At 42.0% G+C, this 21,542-nt stretch overlaps 2 protein-coding genes across 2 annotated transcripts; one reads left to right on the forward strand and one right to left on the reverse strand.

Moving 5' to 3' along the window:
• The first annotated feature begins 3,823 nt into the window (after nucleotides 1–3,823).
• On the forward strand, nucleotides 3,824–13,439 carry krr1 (KRR1 small subunit processome component homolog). The gene is made up of 10 exons (XM_079294345.1): nucleotides 3,824–3,909; nucleotides 4,658–4,833; nucleotides 5,492–5,626; nucleotides 5,804–5,929; nucleotides 9,507–9,590; nucleotides 11,227–11,283; nucleotides 11,911–12,081; nucleotides 12,369–12,446; nucleotides 12,722–12,818; nucleotides 12,933–13,439. Exons 1-10 carry the CDS (start codon nucleotides 3,834–3,836, stop codon nucleotides 13,091–13,093), a joined length of 1,161 nt encoding a protein of 386 aa, XP_079150471.1. The 5' UTR covers nucleotides 3,824–3,833; the 3' UTR covers nucleotides 13,094–13,439.
• A 101-nt stretch (nucleotides 13,440–13,540) lies between these two features.
• On the reverse strand, nucleotides 13,541–18,692 carry glipr1a (GLI pathogenesis-related 1a). Its single transcript, XM_079294346.1, has 6 exons — nucleotides 18,292–18,692; nucleotides 17,359–17,607; nucleotides 17,096–17,208; nucleotides 14,894–14,979; nucleotides 14,573–14,599; nucleotides 13,541–14,404 (listed from the first exon to the last, which is right to left on the reverse strand). Exons 1-6 carry the CDS (start codon nucleotides 18,457–18,459, stop codon nucleotides 14,250–14,252), a joined length of 798 nt encoding a protein of 265 aa, XP_079150472.1. The 5' UTR covers nucleotides 18,460–18,692; the 3' UTR covers nucleotides 13,541–14,249.
• Nucleotides 18,693–21,542: the final 2,850 nt, after the last annotated feature.

Raw genomic sequence — 21,542 nt, forward strand, 5'->3', positions numbered from 1 at the left:
AACTATTTCATACAGGCTACTGTTGGGTAACTGTGATAGGAAAATCATTATCTGTTCAATTAAGCTGTGAAATAGAGATGGGCCGCTGTGTGAACATTTCTAAACTGGTTTGATAGACAAACACTGCTCTGAGAACATGTCATAATGACACATGTCGAGGCGTGGAAGTCAACTGAGCCTTATTTTGCACTAGAAATGCACCAGCCAGCAGCGCCCTAAGAGGTCATTGAGCCGGACGGGCAGAGAGGGGAAACGAGCTGCTGTTGTGTCAGCTGGACCTCTGGTGGTCATCAACAGGAGGGGGGCGTCAGGAGTCCCACCATCTGACTGTGAGTGCATGTCGAGGAGTGCTTGTGCACACTGTCGCGTGATCACATCATCCTGCATCTGTAGCTATATTTTTCTTATTTCATAATATGTATGTTACAATGTTTATGCGACAAACAATGCTTTTTAATTTGTTTTTGTATCTTTTTGACAAGTTGGAATGTGTTTTTCACTAGATTGAAGTAGTGAATGAACTGATGAACCCTGAAATATCTCTCATACAGTTTTGTTTGAAATGTGTTGTTCACTATCATAAGTCTAATGTTCAGTGTGAGGTGTGTACATGCACTCTGGTTACACAGTTAATGAACTAACCTGTGTGCCTCTCTTTGCAGGGGCAGAGCACATGACTATGATCTCTATTGTGGCCGGATCAATAGGCTTTTTGGGGGTAACCATACTCTCAGTGAGCGCAACCAAAGCAATCATGACTTACTATGAGCATCTACGGCTGCAATAAAGTGTTTGGAACACGATCTGTGAGTGTGATATGTTGATCATGAAGGAGAACCGACTTCTGATGATGCCGAACATTATTTCTAAAAAGACTGATGTTACAGAAAGTATCTCAATTCTTATGAAAGTTTTTACACATGAATCTGAAGGTGAAACTGGGGTTTGAAAAAAGGAAACGGTGAGATAAGAACTATTTGAATATTACACAGCAGGATAGAGACAAACACCACAAACAATCCTTTTCGTGCATTTCTAAACCTTATAAAAGTGATGAGGTAACGTGGATAAAGAGGAGTTCTTAGGCTCGCTGTAGTAGAACTATGACTAGATTATGAGCCCATGCGGTCAGTCGTACAAGTGCTTCTCATGATGGGTGTTCTTTCTATTTCCCTCTCTCTGGTGACCAAAACATGAACTAAACTGTAGATGTGACACTATTTACAACCCTTATGTTGTAAAATAAACTTCCCAATGTGTCTCCTCTCAACCGCAGTTCTTAAACTTCACTATTATCCTCAAATAACAATTTTGCTAGCTGTGGCGAGCTAGGTAATTCAGATAATGTTAGCCTCATGAGTCTGTCAGAAATTTGCTGTCTCCAACTGATTCCGCCTCCAAATGCACTGTTCTTGTATTGCAATGTAACGCTAGTGTTATAAATGTGATAGGAAAAACACAAGATTAGCATTAAGCTGTTATTGCAGCGTTGTGCAGAACTTTGTCTCATAGGTTCAAGCGAAGCGCGTTCATGTTCCCCAGTTTAATGTTTTAACGCACTCACCTATTGTGTTTTAGTCAAATGACCCGTTTCAAGTTCAAATATTTCATAAATATTATCCGTATTAAGCGCTGAGCTTTGGTGGTTCCATGACTCCAACCATTTGGTAAGTTCCCTCAAGTTTAAGCCTATAATGAGAGCTGTGCAGCAGTGCTGGGGGAACAGAAAACTCCTTTGACGAGTTCCCACAACAGCCCATGTCGTATTAAGCGAATATGGAGCTGGGGAACGTCTTTTTGAGGTTCCCTATTATGTGCTTTATAGAGCAGAGGAACTTATAAACCTGGGAACATTGGACCCTTTGTCAAGTTCGTTATGTTCCATATAATTCTTGGGAACGTGGAACGTTGGGAACACAATAAATATTGCCCTGCACCATGCAGCCTTTCTGTCACCTGTTTTAAAGACTGGATATCATTAATAATTAACGTACACGGGAACATCATTGCAACAGCATCACCACTGCTTCGGTCTGAGGAAGGTGTTTGGCTTCTGACGGGATACTCGACTAGGCCATGTCCACATTACTCCGTTTTTGTTTGGAAACATATCTTTTGCTACGTTTACACTGAGCGTCCACACTACGCCGGAGTTTCAAAACTCCCGGGTTGTGTTTCCGTGTGGACGGCCGAAACGGATCCATTCAGAAACGATGACGCCCACACACACATTCGCTACTTGATTGGTTCTTAGCAGTCATGACGTATTCCTTCCCTGATTCGTCACATGCCTATCACGTGACCCTTACCCAGAAGCTCACAAACATTGATTACCGATCGACTACCAGGTTAATTCAACATGGACAACTGATTGCAGGCGTTAGTGTCCTTGTCTTTACCAGCAGCTGTTCAGTTAAAGTCTGCATTTCTGTGGAGGAAGCAGCTGTTATTGGAGCGATTAGCGAGCGGGGTGACCAGCTCTCCGCCGTATCAGCCCTACGGAGCGGCCGTCTGACGCCGGTTAGCAGTAGATGCTCTCCAGTAGGACAGATAGCTAAGCCACCAGCAGAGCTGCGAGTGAGAACAGACAACGAGGAAACGAGTGAGAGACGTGTGTTGACCACATTTATGGACCCATAATCTAGTAAACGTTAGTGTTGATTTTAAAGTAAATTTGATATGTGTGAGTGAGAAAGACCTGCAGCGCTGTAAGTCTGAAAAATAAAACCTCTAAAATTTTCCACGAACTGTCTGTTTGAGTTTATAGAGGAATATTTTAGAGGAAGATCTTAAGTATCAAACACATTTCATTATTAAAGACTACTTTATTACTGTCGTATTTTTTTTTACTAAGCAACCAATCTACTTCGTGTTTACACCGTCATGCGCAAGCCCAGTGTACGTTAATGCTCATGTGATATCCGTTTTCGAAGGTTGCCGTGTGGATGCAGATCAATTCAAAAACGATGCTGAAACGCCGGTGTGGACGGAGATCATTTCTATTTGAAAACTCTGTATCCAAATAGAAACAGAGTAGTGTGGATGTACTGTAATATATAATATAATGTATATTATTCTAGCGTTAACAAGTTTTCTTTTAGCTGTACCTGGGCTGGTTCAGTGATTAGTACTGTTTTGCAGTCTTTGTGTGTGTGATTAGAGTTTCACCTGGCCAATTGCTCTGAAGTGGGAGAGGTGGCTTCTACTCCTGGCAGACAATGAGCAATCAGTCCGGCTAGGGTGAACAAAGGCTGGATTCTCCTGGACCTGTCTGCGGCGTTTGACACGGTGAACCACCAGATCCTCGTCTCCACCCTTGAGGAGATGGCCATCTCAGGCTCTGCATTCTCCCTGTTTGCATCCATTTTTTCTGTCCTGGCTCCACAGTGGTGGCATGAACTCCCCACTTACGTCAGGACAGCAGAGTCGCTGCCCATCTTTCGGCGCAGGCTGAAAACACCTCTTCAAGGAGTACCTAGCACTTATTGTATTCTTATTAGTTTGTTGCATTTATTGTATTGGTTTGTTTTTGCACTGTACTTTTGCTCTGGTTTAAAAAAAGGAGATGCACTTATGATTTCTGGTGTATTCAACCTATGTTGAATACACTTGTCACTTTGGATAAAAGCGTCTGCTAAATGGCTGTAATGTAATGTTTCCTCTCTGACCAAGAAGTGGACCATGAAGTGAACCAGCTCTCAAACTGCAGGTCGCAAAAATACCTGACGCTGTAGGACTTGGCTAACTCCAGAAGATGGCAGTAGTGTAACGCAAAGGGTGCACGCTACCGTTAAACTCCAACGAAGAAGAAAAAGCCGGACCCTCCAACAGCAATGGCGTCCTCTACGACGGGAGACGTGCTGAGTGAAGCACAAGCAGGGAAAACATCGAAAAAGACGAAAAACCAAGGTGAGTTATTGACGATGAATTGAACACTCATTTTTGACACTCAGCGACCCATTCACTGTGAAGCAGAGTTGAATGGTGTAGCCTTTTTGTGATGTGTGTACATGCCTGTTGCGAAGCACGCATGAATTAGCTTTAAGCTAGCAAGGGAGCCGTCGTGTGTTGGAAACATTGGTTGATATAACGCTACCTATACACATTTCCCCTGGTTGGCGTTCACGTCACACCACGGAAAACTAGAGAAAAATAATATTTTTGTTAATTGTTTTCGTGGAAGTCTTTAATAGCATCCCCCAAATAACAACTAAAACTCAACGCAAAAGTTATCCCCATGTTCTTTGCTTGTACATGGAGAAACTGTCAAATACTCTTGCTGGGGTCAGACATGGCAAACACACGAGTTGTTGCACATTAGCTACTGTTTTATGAAACACCCCTCTAGTATAGAAGGTCCTTACAGTTGGCTAGCTACCATCCACTGCTGTTCTTTTGAACCCCTCATCTTTTAATGTTCCTCTGAACATCTTTGACAGAAAAGCACTCCTGCCATGTACTTAAACACGTGTGTTACAGCAATGGCAGCATCACTCCTAAAACAACCAAAGTACAACAAGACAGGGTGCTTTGTGTACGTTGGTATCTTGGACAGACAGTTTCTTCCATGTTAATGGAGGAAATGGTATTTGGATTCTCTGTGGGGGAAAATAACAGGTTTCAAACTTTCCACGTTTCTGATATCTGCGTCATGCAGTGGATGAATCTGAACTCCTGACTGTTCCTGATGGATGGAAAGAGGCGACTTTCACCAAAGACGACAATCCCCGGGGTCTGCTCGAGGAGAGCAGCTTCGCCACCCTCTTCCCCAAATACAGAGAAGCCTACCTGAAAGAGTGCTGGCCACTTGTGGAGAAGGCCTTGGGGGATGCAGTAAGTTCACCGAGTCAGCTCAAGCTTTTTCCAGACACACAAAGTGCTGAAAATGGACCGCAACATTATCGGACCAAATATGACAAATTTATGCACATAGAATTTAAATTTCATGGGTCACTTAAGCATGGGGAGATAACAGCAGGGTTTTTGAAGAGGTGGACTATGCAGCCCAAGGCAGTTGAAGTCATTTTATGACGATTCTTGCCCATTTTGGATCTTAGAATTTATATAGACATGAAGAAAACAACAAGAAAACATCTTTGTGCTGATCAGAGCTGCAACTAATAGTAATTCTACTCTTCTTTTGATTATTTTCAAATTATCAATTCATACTTTAAGCGATGATAATATTGTGGTTTCAAGAGGGTGATTTTATGAAGATATTTGTTGTCAAAGTAGGATACGTATTGAAACTAACTAAATAAAAAAAAATTAAAACAGGCTTTAAAATGCATGTTACTTTTAATGAGTATTAAAAGTAATGTGTATTTAGAAGCCTGTACATGACCCCTCAGTATGCACATGAAAATGAATTTGGCTGGATTACTTAATTACCGTCAGGCTGAATTGCAGCCCTGCACCAAACAGTTCAATTTTGTTTTAAACACCTGGTGGTGTTCAGATCTTACCTAAGGTGGATTTTTGTTCTTCTCAGCACGTCAAAGCCACTCTGGACCTAATTGAGGGAAGCATCACAGTTTGCACCACAAAGAAAACTTACGACCCTTACGCCATCGTGAGAGCCAGAGATCTCATCAAGCTGCTGTCCAGGAGTGTCCCGTTCGAACAGGTAACGATCCGAGGACACTGCTGTCGTCTAGGGGTTGTCTGTCTCGTGGCACATGCCACATGTAGATTTTGTTTCCTGCATATTGCTCCTTGTGCTTTTAGAAAACAAAAGAGTGATGCTTATGTATTCTGTCGTTTTGCTTCCCTGTTCGTACTGTTTTTTTTTTTTTGCTTCCAGGCAGTGCGGATATTACAGGATGACATGGCATGTGACATCATCAAAATCGGGACCCTGGTGAGGAACAGAGAGCGGTTTGTGAAGCGAAGACAGCGGTTGATTGGCCCCAAGGGCTCCACCCTAAAAGTGAGTCCCACACTAATATCAAGCTTTCAAAAACACACCTCACACCTGCTGGGAAGCAGCTCTTATCTCAGAGATACTGCTTTCTTTTCATTGTTGGTGATTGTTAAGATGTTTGGCTGTGAAACTCCGTGGCGCTTTTAACTGTGTGATAAGGGGCATCTGTAAAATTAGCAAAAAAACAAGCACCACGGTTAAACCATCTAAGACAGGGTTAGATGAAGACTAACTTGTCTTGTTTAGAATAGTTGCAGGTCATGCCAAGGCTGTGGTGCTGGAAAACTTACTGCTGAAATAAATATAAAAGAAATGTCTCCAGACACCTGCTGCTTTTTTCCCCTGATATACACGTTGAGCATGTTGACTCTAGAAAATAACGAAAAGGAATGAAGTCACAATATTATGAGAATTTATTCTTTTCTTTCTCAACTGAAGATCCCGTTACTCCGTCAAAGGGTAACCCCGTTTAATATAAGGGGAGAAAAAGTCTGAATTGAAATACAGTGTGAACAAAGCCTCAATGTTTTGCTTATTTCCCAGTTTGTACGTCTTCGATTCCTTTCCTCGCGTCTTAGTCCCGCCCACGGCAGATGGTTATACGTCAGGTGTGTGAAAATAGTTTGTCTAGGACAGGGGTCGGCAACCTTTACTGTCCAAAGAGCCATTGCCCCTATTTTCCACCAAATAAAATTTGTCTGGAGCCGCAAAAGCTTAGATATCACAGCTTATAAAGTTTTATGTATAGTTATATTATATATTCAAGAACTATAGTTTGTTGTATTTATGAAATTATAGAACAAGAATAAAGACAATTCTTGATATTTATTGCTGTTTTCTGTGACAGTATCACCTCAAACTCCAAGATAAGAGGTTTGAGAGATTGTCCACTGTCCAAAAAATACAATAAAATAACCGTTATTTATTTCCATGTTGTTTTTTGCCATGTCCACACTACTACGTTTCCATTTGAAAACTCATATGTTTTGCTAGGTTTACACTGAGCGTCCACACAACGCCAGTGTTTTCAAAGCACCTAAAATAGACATGTTTGAAAACGCTCCCGAGGACGGATAAGCTTGAAAACTCCGGGGTTGCTTTGTCGTGTGGATGGCGTAAACCAGGGGTGTCAAACTCATTTCCACTCTGGGCCACATCAGCATCACGGTCGCCCTCAAAGGGCCGGTTGTAACTGTAAGACTGTATAACTAACTTCTCCTAACATGTTGTAAAATAACTTTCTCTGCATTTGATTGTTGTTTATTCAAGTGTAAAAATATTGTACTTGCAGTTATATAAATGATATTTAAACACATTTCTGTTATAACATAAATCATTTTAATTGAGGGTTAAGAAACCCACATGACTCTATCAAAGATCAAACTATTAAAGAAAATAACAAAGACAAATATCAAACACAAGTTATTACATGAACTTTGTTCAAAGCTGTTTGTGTCACCTCTCTGCATCACTAATGTTCCTCCCTGTCGTCGTCCTGTGCATGGCAGCTACATCCAAGAGCTGCTCACTGAGAGTCAGGTCTGATGAACATGGATAGATGATGTATCCGTGTTGTCTGTGCTTTCATCAACAGTTCATTAGAAACACAAGTACCTGCTCGTCTCTTAGCTGCTGTGTTGTTAGATTGCTGCTAGTTCATGAACTCGGTCTGCGATGGTGTTTCTTCACTGCTCACATACCTTTAGCCTGCACTGGGCTGTAGCTGTGTAAATATATTCTGCTGTGATTGCAGTCTGCCTTTTAATTCTTGGACAATTTGATGTTTTTCTTGGAGGCTAAATTTAGCTCCGTGTTTGGTGTCAAAATCCCGACGTCAATTGTATCCTTCATCACCGACACGCCTCATAACACAGAAGACAGACCCGTTGTTCTCCTTGAAGCACAAACATGTATTCACTTTCCCATCTTTCATTACATTTTCTTCCCTCTGCATCAATTTTTCTCTTCGTGGACATTTTGGGATTATTTGTCGATCTTTTTCAATCGTTGGAAAACCTCTTTTCGGGCTGTTGCCTCTCCTGTCCACCTGTTGTGATAGTTTTAATGTCGGTACACAGACAACATGCTATCTCATCATTTCAACTTTCTATCTCATAATTTCGACCATGGGGATACTTTTATTTTCAAGTCTAACTTTTAATTATTTTTCCAAAAAAAAAAGAAAAATATTTTTTTTTAATTTTTTTTTTGCTGGTGGATTCGCGGGCCACATAAAATGACGTGGCGGGCCGGATTCGGCCCGCGGGCCTTGAGTTTGACACATGTGGCGTAAACGGATGCGTTTGGAAACGATCACATGTTCACTAGGGGTGGGGGAAAAATCTATACAGCATAGTATCGAGATATTTTGCGTGGCGATATTGTATCGATACACAGAGTTATATAACTCTAATATCCTACTTATATAAGTTATAGTTCATATACTGAGTCCACACGTTTGCATTTAGTAAAGTTGGACTATGTAGTGATACAAACAGTTCAGTTTGTCAGGTTCATGCAACATTTATGACATTGTTGGTCAGTCTGTCTGCTTGACAATCATATTTTGCTGCAATAAAAATGATTGAAGTGAGATGAACAGACTGAAAACTTTATCTTATTAGATAAAACATGTTGACACAGTTTTCCTTTGGGGACATCATTTGAAGTTGAAAAAACTAATAAATCGCAATATAGGCCTATGTTATCACAATACGCAGAATATCGCAGTATCGTGATAATACTTTCCTCTTCTTATTGTTTATTCTTATTATTTCTTAACTATTGTGAAGTCCACACATAAACTATGAAGGAACAAAACATTGATTGCTCTCCAGTAGGACAGAGACTTCAGACACCAGCAGAGCTACGAGTGAGAACAGACAACAACAAAACTGAGGAAACGAGTGAGAGACGTGTGTTGACCACATTTATGGACCCATAATCTCGTAAACTTTTACGTGCAAGTGTTCATTTTAAAGTAAATTTGATGTGTGAGAGAAAGATGGCGCAAGACCCGCAGCACTGTAACTAAGTCTGAAAAATATAACTTCTAAAACTTTCCACGAAATGGGTCCGTTTGAGTTTATAGAGGAAAATCTTAAGTATCAAACACGACCCTTCATTCTTAAATACTACTTTATTGCTCGTATTTTTTAACAAAGTAACCAATCTACTTCCTGTTCATACCAGCACCCAACCGCATGCCCAGTGTACGTGAATAGTCACGTGATATTCGTTTTCAGGCGTTAGTGGACGGAGATCATCTCGAAAGCGATGCTGAAACGCTGTGTGGACAGATCATTTTTGTTTGTTAAAGCTCAGTTTAAAATGAAAACATATTAGTGTGGCTGTAGACTCGGGGAGCTGCAACAGAGGGGCTGAAGAGTCTCATGCTGATCCGGAGCTGCGAGTTGCCTACCCCTGGTCTTGGGCCACAACGGTGTATTTTGGGAAAAATGTCACTAGGTGGCAGCATTGCTTGTAATCAGCCACACATTTTGACTATCGTTGTTACTGTTAACAGATTCTTTCTTTTTAAGTCACAAGTGAAATGCTTTACTTTGCGTTCCCTTTTCTCCAGGCATTAGAGTTGTTGACCAACTGCTATGTGATGGTTCAGGGCAACACGGTGTCGGCCCTGGGGCCTTACAACGGCCTGACGGAGGTAAGGACTTCACAGAGCCTCTTTCTGTTCACAGGAGTCTACTGATAATATAAAGGGTGGAGAAACTGGCCTCCAGTAGGTGGCCTTGAAGTAGGATCAACAGACAGACAACGGATATATCCAGGATGTCGAACTGATTCAGCAGTGAAAACAGGTTAAACCGCAAAAGATTCAGATTAAGCTACAGATCAGAGTGTAAATGCGTATCACCACATCACTTGGTGATCCAGACAGAAGGAAATGAAGGAACAACCCTGTTCCTGTAAAACCGGGTAGGTTTTTATTCAGCAACATGTGAATGCGTTCAGTGTACCTTCAGTAGCTAGTGTAGCATAGAAGTGTTAATGATGCTGTGATCCCTGCAGACCATCACACCCTGGACACAAGCTGTTCCAACTCCTCCCCTCTGGTTGGCGCTACGAGCACTGTACGCCAAAACCACCAGACACGGGAACAGCTTCTTTCCACTGGCCGTCACTCTGATGAACAATAAATAAGTCCTACTGCACTACTATCACTGTGCTCGGGCCCTAATTAAAAAATGCATTAACGCTTTATAAAATAATTGTCGGCGTTAATTAATGAATGCGATAACGCGTTAACCTGCCCAGCACTAATATATCTATCTATCTATCTATGCTTTTTTTACTGCCCGTTTTTATATTTCTTCGTATGCGAACGCATACATGGCCAGTAAAGCTGATTCTGATGTGTTAACGTACTCTGCTAACATTAGCTGCATAGGTTTTTATGTAGAAATGTAACATCCTAGAAACTTATATCTCGTTCCAACCTCTCTGGGTAACGAGTATCACTGTTACACAACGTTTAACCATGACCATCTCCAAATCCACTAAACCAGCCTGAACACGAAGAGAAGCTCTGGAGCAGAGTTTAGAGAGTTTGAGGGGCGGAACTTAGCAAATGGTGACTTGAAAATGAACTTGTATTCAGTTGAGGTGCAACACAAACTCTCCTCAGATTTAATTAGGCTCTGTCAGCTAGAGGTGTGATGAGACAATTATCCCTGTGAAATCTGGCCAGTTGCAACAGTAAAAAGTAACAGGATCCAGCAATGAATGATAAAATGAAGAGTTGGTCCCTGTTTTACATAAATAAATAATTATGACCCCATTTCAACATCTTTTTATTTCATAATTGCATTTTCCATATAATTTATCACATTATTTCACGTTTTATTACAGTGGCGGCATCACTGTGCTTTCAGCCAATCACATGCCCCCTCCCCTTTCTTGAGCGAGCAAGCAAGCTAAACATCTGCTATCAGACTTGGCGAGTTGGCTCCTGATAGCAAGAGCATGAATTTAACCTTGCTACTGTTGGTGTTCTAGCTAGCAGGAGCTAACTCGCTAAGTGTGATGGTAGTTGTTATCTTGCTGGGGGATGGGGAGGTTGGGGTTACGAGATTGGCTGTAAATTAGTGGGCGCTGACTGTCAATATCGCTGCTGTCATGAAAAAAATGTCTAAACTGATATCCACATTCAGTCATGACAGTGAAATACTGAGTTGTTTCAATAATTCATTTCTCAGGCATATGAGCTCATATGTCATTTGAAATTACATGTCCCAAAGAGGATGTAGAAGCATTTTATTTTTGTCATGTCTGTCTTTTAGGTACGCAAAGTGGTGATGGACACGATGAAGAACATTCATCCCATCTACAACATTAAGGTACGTTCAAGCCGCTGACAGAAACCCGGCAGCTTTACTGGATGGATTGAAATGTTTGGACGGACTGCAATCATGCCCAATGAAGATATTTTCCATCCTTGTTCTTGATCTCCTGACTGAAATGAACCCCTCTGGGTTTGAACGCCAAGGCTGGCTCAACCTGGAGCTGAGGGCATGATAGAGCCGCAGCACTCATTGTGCTCATAGTAGACCCATTCGTACGAGGCACAAGGTTTCATTGGTTTAAACCTGTCTAATTGTAACAACACTGGAGTAGCCGTGTCGGAGTAGTCCTGGGGACAGATGCTGAACAGACTGCTCTGAACCGAGGCGCTGCTCATCTTCATCAGATGACAGGACAAGCGCCAAACCACTTCTGGCCCACTTCCACCATAAAGGCCCACTTCCACCATAAAGGCCCACTTCCACCATAAAGGCCCACTTCCACCATAAAGGCCTACAACTGCCTTCAAATTAGAAGACGAGCTAAATAACTATTAATATATGCATACAGTGTTAATGAATCTACGTTTGAGAGCAAGCAGGGCCTGTGGCGTGACAGAGTATAACATTTTTGTTACTTTTACTCCCACCACCACCAAATTTTCTGCCGACTGGATCCATCAGACACTGATGATCAAACAGGAGCTGTTCAAAGACCCCGACCTGCGGCTGCAGAGCTGGGAGCGCTTCCTGCCCAAGTTCCGCCACAGGAACCTGGCCAAGCGCAGGGAGCCCAAGAAGAAGAGCGCGAAGAAGGAGTACACACCATTCCCTCCGTCACAGCCGGAGAGCACGGTCAGAAGCTTGCTTTAAACACCTTTATTCTAACATTCATGGACATGGACAACACAGTAATGTTGGCTTACTAGCTTAAAGAGCAAAAGAGAATCGCATGCTCATACAACATTGTGTTCTATTATAAAAAAGCTATGCTAACAATAGTTATTTTAAAGATTGACCTCAATGTAAACTGCCAACAAAACGGGGTCCTTCGTTTGAACCATGTTATTGAGACTCATCTGCATATTGAGACTAATTTATGGGATTGATTCTAACTTTGTTTTTTGCGGGTCATCTTTTAGGTCGACAAGGAGCTGGCCACGGGAGAGTTCTTCCTCCGTGAAAGTGTTAAAAAGAGGAAGAAGATGGAGGAGATCAAGGTGAGCGCTGAGTGGATTAATTTCCTGCAGTGTTCACATGCCTGATATTGCAGTAATGGTATCCAGCTGGGTTTTAGGCCTTTTTTCCTTCTGTTGAGAAAAGGAAAAACGGAAGCCTTTTTTAAGGCTTCATTGAAAATTAGCTTGATTAGTTGGCGTGATCAAATGAGTGCAGAGTCGCTGTAAAAGTTTGCCCAAACATGTTAGGATGAGGAAAAATGACATCGAATTCTGGAGAACTGCCAATGGTGTGACTCACTGTTCCTCTTTTTCAGGTGAAACAAGCCGAAGCACTGACCAAGAAGCAGGAAGAGCGGAACAAAGCTTTCATTCCGCCTAAAGAGAAGCCTCTAATGAAGAAGACCAACAAAGGTAGAAATAAGGGCGCAAATCTCCATCTGAGAACAAATATGTGTGAACCTGTGCACCGCAGTAGTCCAGCTAACCCCCCCCCCCCCCCCATTGTTTCTGTCACGGCTCCTACAGAAAGCAAGTTGGACATCGAAGCCATTAAGGAGAAAGTGAAAAAAGCCAAAACCAAGAAGCTGGGGGCTCCTCCAGTGAACCCTGCCCTCCCCACCAGCAGCACCGTGGGCAAAAAGAAAAAGAGCAAAACAAAGGCTAACCACAGACTTGCACCCTGGTAGTTGTGTACCATGTGTTATGGAATTGGTTCGGCAGTCCTGTTGGACAGATTAAGACTCTTGTCAGGGCACAGGTAGGTGGGACATCGGAGGCACTGTGCTAGTTAGAGGATTATACGAAGCAATATGAACAGGAAATCCTCATATCTGGAGTAGTACACCAGTGAGTGATGTCATACATTGTCTTCTTTTCTGCCTCAATTGTTTTCTAACTATTGTCCAGATTTTGAATGGTCAGTATTTATAGGTTTTCGAAGTATGTTGTCGTCCTTCCTCATGGCTGATGTGTATTCAGGAAGAGGCCGACTCCATCAGATGCAAATTAAAGGCATATTTTTAACATCCTGGACTTTAAGGTTTACTTTGATTCCTTTTGACAAACAAACTTATGGTAGAAGTATTCTTTGATGGACATGATACAGGATTATAGGAGAGTCAACATTCATGGGTGGTCAGTTCACAGGATTTGAAATTAGGTCCACTGCTGTACCCTTTTTTTCCCCTAATGAATTATTCATAGTTTATTTTTGTCTCAGTGGGAGCAGTTTATTATTCTGTAAACATTATTGCCTCATAAACAAAACAAATTGCTAAGAGCTGCTTAGTTGCTCATATTGTTTGTCCAACTTTCATTCTTCTTTTGGCAATTTTATTTTATACTTTTTCTGCATCCTCCACCAACTCGTGATGGACATATCTGGCTCTCTAGCTGCTCAACAATGTGCTAATTACGAACTCGATCTGTCTGCGGTGCTGCTAGTGTGCAGTTGCCGTCTGTAACCAGGGTTGATGAGAGCAGCCAGAGTGAACGGAATGTTAAATACTATGTAGAAATGTGGCAGTAATTTGACATTGTCGCTGATATGAACATATTAATTAGTGCAGCTTAAACCTAATGTATCTGTAGCTGCACACCACTGCAGTAAAATGAGCGAGCACAGTGGACAGTTTGGGCGCGTTCACTTTAGTTTTCCCTCCCGAACTTGAGGTTTATTGGGTTGCTTGTGTCCTGTCGGATGGCTTAAATCTGGGGCTAGCTAGCTCACAACAAAGAAGCTGGTGGGTAAAACGCATGCACTTATTCTCCATTTATGTACAGCTCTGATGGGACTTGGCACTGGCTGAACAAGTCTGCGTCCTTCAGGTCACCTCAGGTGGTCTATTCGTAGCAGAAGACATCAGGATAAAAGTGGCGGACCGCATACGCTGCGACGAAGGTGACGATGAGGGCAATGGGTCGGGCAACCAGAATAGTCTCATAATTGAAGCCACTGGTGGCGGGGGCAGGGTCCCAGTCTCGAGTCCAGTTGTAACCTGGAAACACCAATGAAGTGGTTTCAGTATTCGTACCTTGCACAGCTTTGTGGAATGTGTAATTCACTAGTACCGTATTTAAAACAATCACTATTTTAAGCAAAGTGTGGGTGTGTACTTTACAACCCAAACTGTCTTTTTTTTTTTACGCTTATGGACCATACTTACTTTTCTGTGAATCTCTTTCTTGGCTACCTGCAAAGGCAAGATGACAGAAACGGTTGAAATACGCACCTCTTTAGCAGATGCATTGTGTGTTTGTGCCAGTAGGAATGCTGATAACATGGAGAAGCGCTTGTGTTCTTTGTCGGCTTCCTTAAATCTGTTGTCGGCCGTTTTCAAAATGATTAAATTTAACAATCTAGAGGTCACAAAAAAAGCCAAATATATAAAATGTGGTTTGGGTGAAAATATGAAACGGTAGCCACAAATATTGGTGATTTGTGAGACTGAAAATCAAAACCAGGATATGAAGGACAAAATACTTACGGCAGAGATTCTTCTTACAGGTGCCTTCACATCCAGAGCAGCCTGCCCCTCCATGTTTATATGGCCGCCTTCGGTTCACATTACCCCTGCACAAGGAAATATCACCAAAGTTAAATCGCTTTCCCATATTGTAGCGGGCAAATCTTTGTTTATTCTGGGTTGATCTTTGCTCTGAACGTCCGCCCTCTCATCTGATTGTTTTTTCTGAAATTGAGGGTCTCCTATATTCGTCACATTGTTATGCTTTGAGATGTGGCCTCTCCTCGAGCTTTAGTCCCACCCTCTGGAGATGCTAGCAGAGGAGGGGAGGAAGACATGCGAGGAGTCAGGAGTCAAGGGTTTAACAAATGAGATATTGCTTAAAAATGACGCTCCGAGGGAACAATATCAGTTGACTATAAAATTCCGCAAGAAATTGACAGTGTGGCTGCTACTGCCCGACGACGTCGCAATATATATACACGCCAATATTGCCGGTAGTATCGTTGAGTTTCAATTGAGATATCGTTTCTCTCTTTTCTGCATTTTAGATTCATACTCGTGGCTTGAATCTTATGTTCGTGATGGACATGGCTCCCGTCATTTCTGTATTGGAGATATACATCTTTGTTTGAGATGCATAGCTTTGAAAATTACATTTCTGTATTTGTGATGGAAAGACTTGAACTTAACATTTCCAAACATGAACCTCATTCTGAGCTTAATGTTAAGATGGTTACTCTGTGGGGCTTTTATTTTGACTGGGTGGGTGAGAGAGGGGGAGATGAGACAATCGTAATGGTTGACACACATACACAGGTTATTAAATGACAGCTTCATTACAAGCGTTCCAGTTAGAATTCACTCTGTGGGGCTTTTATTTTGGGTGGGCGGGAGGAGATCGAATCATGTTTGACACATGTATACAGAGGTTATTAAATGACAGAGGTCTAACTGTATGTGTAACTGGTTGGAGAGGCATACTGATTTTGAACAAAACTCCTGCCTCCTTTTAACAAAGTCTTCAAAATATGGGTATCATGAGAAAGATAAGACTGCCGAACGCGTTGATGTGGTTTTTAATTTTTGTGGCGTTAAAAATGTGAGCTCCAGGGCAATATACAAAACTGGTACCATCTGCTTCCTTTAAGGAATTAGTGGTCAGATTTAACATGGAGTTGAATGGAGCAGTTGGTTGGAGTTCATGTCGCTCTGTGGCTCTTTGAGCCAAATGTGTAAGTCTGTTGGACATCTGTGTGCGACAGCACATTTCCAAGCTTTTTGGCCAAAAATGGTGTATAAAGAGTAAAAATTGTGGGACTCGGCGCAATTTGTTCGTAACAATCACAGAATACTTTTCATGCTCTGCTCCACTCTGACAGTTATGCTCTCACTCTAGCGCTGAACATTACGTGCAATACACACCCATTACAAAATCTGAAACAGACCCAACATTTTCCTGAAACTTAAACGTTGATTTAATTAAAACTGTCCTAGCTATCAGAATGCCCATTTGGCTCAATAAAGTCCAGTGTTTTGTCTTAAGTTTTAAACTTAGAATCACTGTTCTACGTTAAAGTATGGCTAGTCAATGTGGGCCCAAACGTAGTGTTGTTTTTTTAGCTCTCTTCACGCCGAAACCCCATTCAAGTGAATGGAGACATTCTGCTCCGAATTTCGGTAATCTCTCTAGAAAATACACTACACACAATTCCCAATCAGGCCGCACGTTTTGATGTATTTTTTTGCGCAGGTGTTTGCAACGCTGTGTGAGGAGAAGCGCATCAAACTTTTGTATTTTCGCCCTGAAGAATATTATTCAGCCCGATGGATTATATAGTGTGCTTTGGCACAACTGCCTTGGTGCTACAAAGCCACACTGAATTATGGCATGTGGCACAGCTATTAACTGTATTGTTATCCCGCTGTATTTTATTACAGCTGTATCTCTTACATGTATACTTTATATATACCCTTTTTGTCACATGAAACCAGGCCTGAACTTCAGCCTGAATCACCAGAAGACAAATGTAATCACACAGTGCGTGTAGAGGACATTTGACATCACCGGAGAAAAACGCTAATTTTAAAATGTTGACAATACGGCTTTTTCGTAATCATCCAATGTTTTCGGAGCCCTTGAGCCTTGTTAACATTGTACATTTAAGGGGTGCACTAAGTGATCAACTCTGAAGTCTGTATTGTTGGACATGTTCAACTCACGCTGTAGCATAGTTGCATACAAAAATGACACCCTCTCTAGAAGTGAAGCTTGTCACACCATTCGGGCAGAGCTGGGCGGCACAACCAACCTTGTAGCTGCTTCCCCACACAACCTGGAGACGAGGAAAGGGTTAGATTATGCAATGTAGACCGGTTATGACAAAATGAGCAGTTCCTTTTTTTATATATATATATAAACATTTCACCACACAAAAAAACCCACAAGCAACTCTCAGTAAGCTTCCAAAGAAGTAAGCACGCACCTGTGTGTAGTGGCCACAGATGGTTGTGCAGATGTTGTTGTTGTAGTTGTAGTCTTGTTTTTCATCCACCCAATGTTTTATGGCCTTCAACACATCAAAAGATGATGGTGGGTATGCTGCCCATAGGTTTTCTCCTACAGAGGTGAAGGTAGGGTACATGCGGCGGATGTCTTTGAGGTAGGGGTTGTGTTCAAACACACAGTGCCTTGCCCACGCTCTTGCAGTAATGGCCAAGCCCTCGTCCCATGTCTGAGTGAACAGAGGGAGAGAATATGAAGCAGTTCTTTGGTATGAACCACCTTTTTTTTAATTGACACTTTTAAAAGGGTTGGTTCTCTCAAAAATGAATGGAATAGAGAGAAGTACAAAGTTGTGTGGACAATAGCTCAGTCGCTAACCGGATAATAAAGTTAGTTTAAAAGACATGCGCCATTGACTCATCTCCCATAATTGTTTAAAAATCCTGCATTTTTTTTTTGTGAATCCATTTGTATTCAACGGAGGGTTGAACTTAATGTTGCCAATCAGCTAATAAGCTAAGATAGCTTCCTCTATTTTAGAGTTTCTGGCTCCTCATGGCAGTTCCGTTTTCAATTTGCTTGTAATGAGTCAATGTAGCAAATTCATGTTTCATTGTGCACTGAATTTGAACCTTGCACAAAAGATTTGTGATTTCCTTTTCCCCTCAAAGTATACATTAGCATTTATTTCCTAGATGGTCCAGGGATCTCAAGCCACTACTGTACATTCTAAAACCAACTGAGGCGTTTTTCTAACTTGACCATTGCATTAATATTCCTTCAGAGTATTCAATCCTTACCCATTAGATGTTCACATTATTTTGGCCGCCCGTTGGAGAGGGGGCTTTACCAGGTTTATTTGTTTATGATGGTGAGAAAGATAATGAGAAATCAAAATGGCCATCGTGCCTACCATGTACAGCATGTCGTTTGCAGGTGGACTGACGGACGACCGCGCGTCGTTGTGTGCCCTCACACATTCATCAATAAACTTCCCATCTGTGATTTCTGGCAGTGAGGCTGAACACTCCGCCGAGTCCAGGATCATCCAGGCCCACAGAAACATCCTCACCGCCCTCATGCTTCAAAGAATACAACGTCTGAGGCGAAGGCTCAGTATCTGTGGCTTGTGAAATACACTTTGCAGCCGTCAAAATGAAACAGGAAATTACACACGAGGAACAGGATGCATGTGCTACTTTTGTAGCACAGTGACAATATGTCACCTCGGGCACTTTAACACCATGTGCACAATGAAGTTGCCATTAAGGGTTGAGTGGGATGTAGTTGGGTTTCAAAATAGGTGAGCAACAAGTCTGGACATGTTACTCATTGTTTTCCAGCTGTTACCTTTTTGTTTGCTTGTTGCATTGCCTTGTGGGACATTAGTGTGCAACAGCACACTCTGAATCAAGGTTTTCTTTTGTAGTCAGCATCCTACGGAAGCCCATTTACGCCACTGTGAGGGAAAAAATAAAGATCCTGCTATTTCGACTTACTATCTCTAAATTTCGACTTACTATTTCGATTTACTATCTCATAATTTTGACTGACAGGTGTTGCAGATCAGAGAAGCCATGGTAAGTAAATACAAGGTTTGAGTTAATGACAACTATGTTTGTGACTGTAACTACAATACAATTCTCCAGTTCTGAGGTCTTTGCACTGGCTTCCTGTCCAACAAAGAATTGACTTTAAAATCCTGCTGTTGGTTTACAAAGCACTGAATGGTTTAGGGCCAAAATACATCTCTGATCTGCTGCTACCTTATGAACCATCCCGACCCCTCAGGTCGTCTGGGACCGGTCTACTTTCTGTTCCCAGAGTCAGAACTAAACATGGAGAAGCAGCGTTCAGTTTTTCTGCTCCACATATCTGGAACAAAGTCCCAGAAAGCTGCAGGTCTGCTGAGACCCTCAGCTCATTTAAATCAAGATTGAATACTTTTCTGTTTGCTGCTGCCTTTAATTGAACCACATTCAAGGATATTAATCAATTTCTGCATTTTACTTTACTACTGTATTTTATTTCTTACACTGCTTTCTATTGTTTTAATGAATGTTCTTAATTGTTTTTAAATCTCCTTTACTTTTGCCTTATGTTTTGATGCTTTTAATGGTTTTATGTGAAGCACTTTGAATTACCTTGTTGAAATGTGCTATACAAATAAACTTGCCTTGCCTACAAATATTTCAAGCAAAAGCCGAGAGGAGGCGGTTACTCGACCATGGCTTCTCTGATCTGCTACGCCTCAGTCAGTTAGTCAAAATCATGAGATATCTCATTATTATGAGATAGTAAGTCGAAATTTCGAGATAACAGGAGCTTCATTTTTTCTTCACAGTGGGCTTCCACAGGTTCCCGACTGTGTTTTGAAGGCTTAACAAAACCTGTGAAATCAACTGTCCTGAGCCACTTTTTTGAAGAAAATCTTTGAAACTATGTTGACTTTCACAAAATCCACTTTTGGCCTCCTCTCTGCCTGAAACGTCTTTTAAGAGCATAAAAAGTGAAAATGCATCTCTAGGCAGTAAAGTACTGAAAGCTGCAGATATTCATGAACATGACATCAAACTGTGAAATCAACTGTCCTGAGGGACTTTTTTGAAGAAAATCTTTGAAACTATGTTTACTTTCACAAAATGTTTGGCCTCCTCTATGAAGGTATATTTGTGTCTTTATTACGCAAACCAAAAAAAAGTTTTAAAAGCAAATATATGAACTGAGAATAATTTATTTGTTAGTTTTGCTTATGAAACTAGAATTGTTGGTTAAAAAAATAAAAAAGCTTTGAAACCAGAAGTTTTGAAACCAAAGCTTTGAAGCCAAAAGCTGAGTTGGGTGTAGTGGGCGGGGAGTTTCTATTGGTCGGTTTGACTTGGCTCTCTGTATCTGCTTCCACTGTAAACACTGTTTGTGTCCCAATCCAGCAACTGCATCCTTCGGGGGACCCAGCCTTCGCGGTCCACGTCGGCCGTGTCCTTTGAGGACCACGAAGGCTGGACCGAGCGGTCTCCGAAATGAGACGGCCTATGCTACAGAGGACTTCCTGTTTGCGTCACCAGCCCCCCCCCCCCCCCCCTAGTTTCATAAGCAAAACTAACAAATAAATTATTCTCAGTTTATATATTTGCTTTTAAAACTTTTTTTTTGCTTTTAAAATGTTTTGTTTTGTTTGCGTAATAAAGACACAAATATACCTTCATAGACAACATCCTTCCAGGAAGTGTTTTAACGGCCGACACGCCCCCTCATTGTTCATCAGTTATGTGATTGGACGCTGCAGCTGATCGGACTGACTGACTGACTGGAGTTTCATACCAGAGTGAAGAAAGTTCACAGAGCTTTTATATTATATTCACCATCTGGTTTAAATGTATGTTCATTGTAGACTGAACAACGGAAGACAACAGAAGAAGCCCACACAACACGGAAGAAACCTGAATCACTATTTATGTTGCATTCATTGTCTATGGGAAAAATGTACTGGTAGAAATTACTCCTCCATTCAGCTTTTCATATTCATATTCACTCAGCCTTACACGGAGTTTGCTGATTATGCTTCTTTCAGGACTTGGAGTTGAAAAACTGTACAGGATCATCAAGCCTTTGTTTGGACTCAGATGCTCATATATGCATGGAAAGAAGTTTGAGGATGGATGGGGCAGAGAATGCAATGGCCTCAGTATTTCCAAAATGTTGGCTACAGCTCTGGACAGAGAGGAAATTTGCCACCTGCCCCTATCACCCTGTGTGACTCCCCCGTCGTCGCTGTGGAGTCCTTCCGTTTCCTGGGCTCCATCATATCCCAGGACCTCAAGTGGGAGCTGAACATCAGCTCCATCACCAAGAAGGCTCAGCAGAGGATGTACTTCCCGAGGCAGCCAAATTCAACCTGCCAAAGACAATGATGGTGCACTTCTACAGAGCCATCATTGAGTCCATCCTCTGCTTCTCCATCACGGTCTGGTACGCTGTAGCCACCGCCAAGGACAAGGGCAGGCTGCAGCGCATCAATCGCTCTGCCGAGAGGGTGATTGGCTGCAATCTGCCGTCGCGCCAAGACTTGTTCATTTAAAGAACCCTGAAGCGAGCAAGAAAGATTGCAGCCGACCCCTCTCACCCTGGACACAAACTGTTCGAGCCCCTTCCATCTGGTAGGAG

The sequence above is a fragment of the Melanostigma gelatinosum genome (genome assembly GCF_949748355.1).
Source record: "Melanostigma gelatinosum genome assembly, chromosome: 22".
Taxonomy (NCBI): domain Eukaryota; kingdom Metazoa; phylum Chordata; class Actinopteri; order Perciformes; family Zoarcidae; genus Melanostigma; species Melanostigma gelatinosum.

Excerpts from the sequence above, each read along its gene's own strand:
- krr1 (XM_079294345.1), top strand. The coding sequence starts at position 3,834 with ATGGCGTCCTCTACGACGGGAGACGTGCTGAGTGAAGCACAAGCAGGG. Across the intron at positions 5,930-9,506 it reads CCAAGGGCTCCACCCTAAAA|GCATTAGAGTTGTTGACCAA; the intron begins GTGAGTCCCACA and ends CCTTTTCTCCAG. Across the intron at positions 12,819-12,932 it reads AATGAAGAAGACCAACAAAG|AAAGCAAGTTGGACATCGAA; the intron begins GTAGAAATAAGG and ends CGGCTCCTACAG.
- glipr1a (XM_079294346.1), bottom strand. The coding sequence starts at position 18,459 with ATGAGGGCGGTGAGGATGTTTCTGTGGGCCTGGATGATCCTGGACTCG. Across the intron at positions 14,980-17,095 it reads GTATGCAACTATGCTACAGC|GGGTAATGTGAACCGAAGGC; the intron begins GTGAGTTGAACA and ends TTCCTTGTGCAG. Across the intron at positions 14,405-14,572 it reads AGAAAGAGATTCACAGAAAA|GTTACAACTGGACTCGAGAC; the intron begins GTAAGTATGGTC and ends TGGTGTTTCCAG.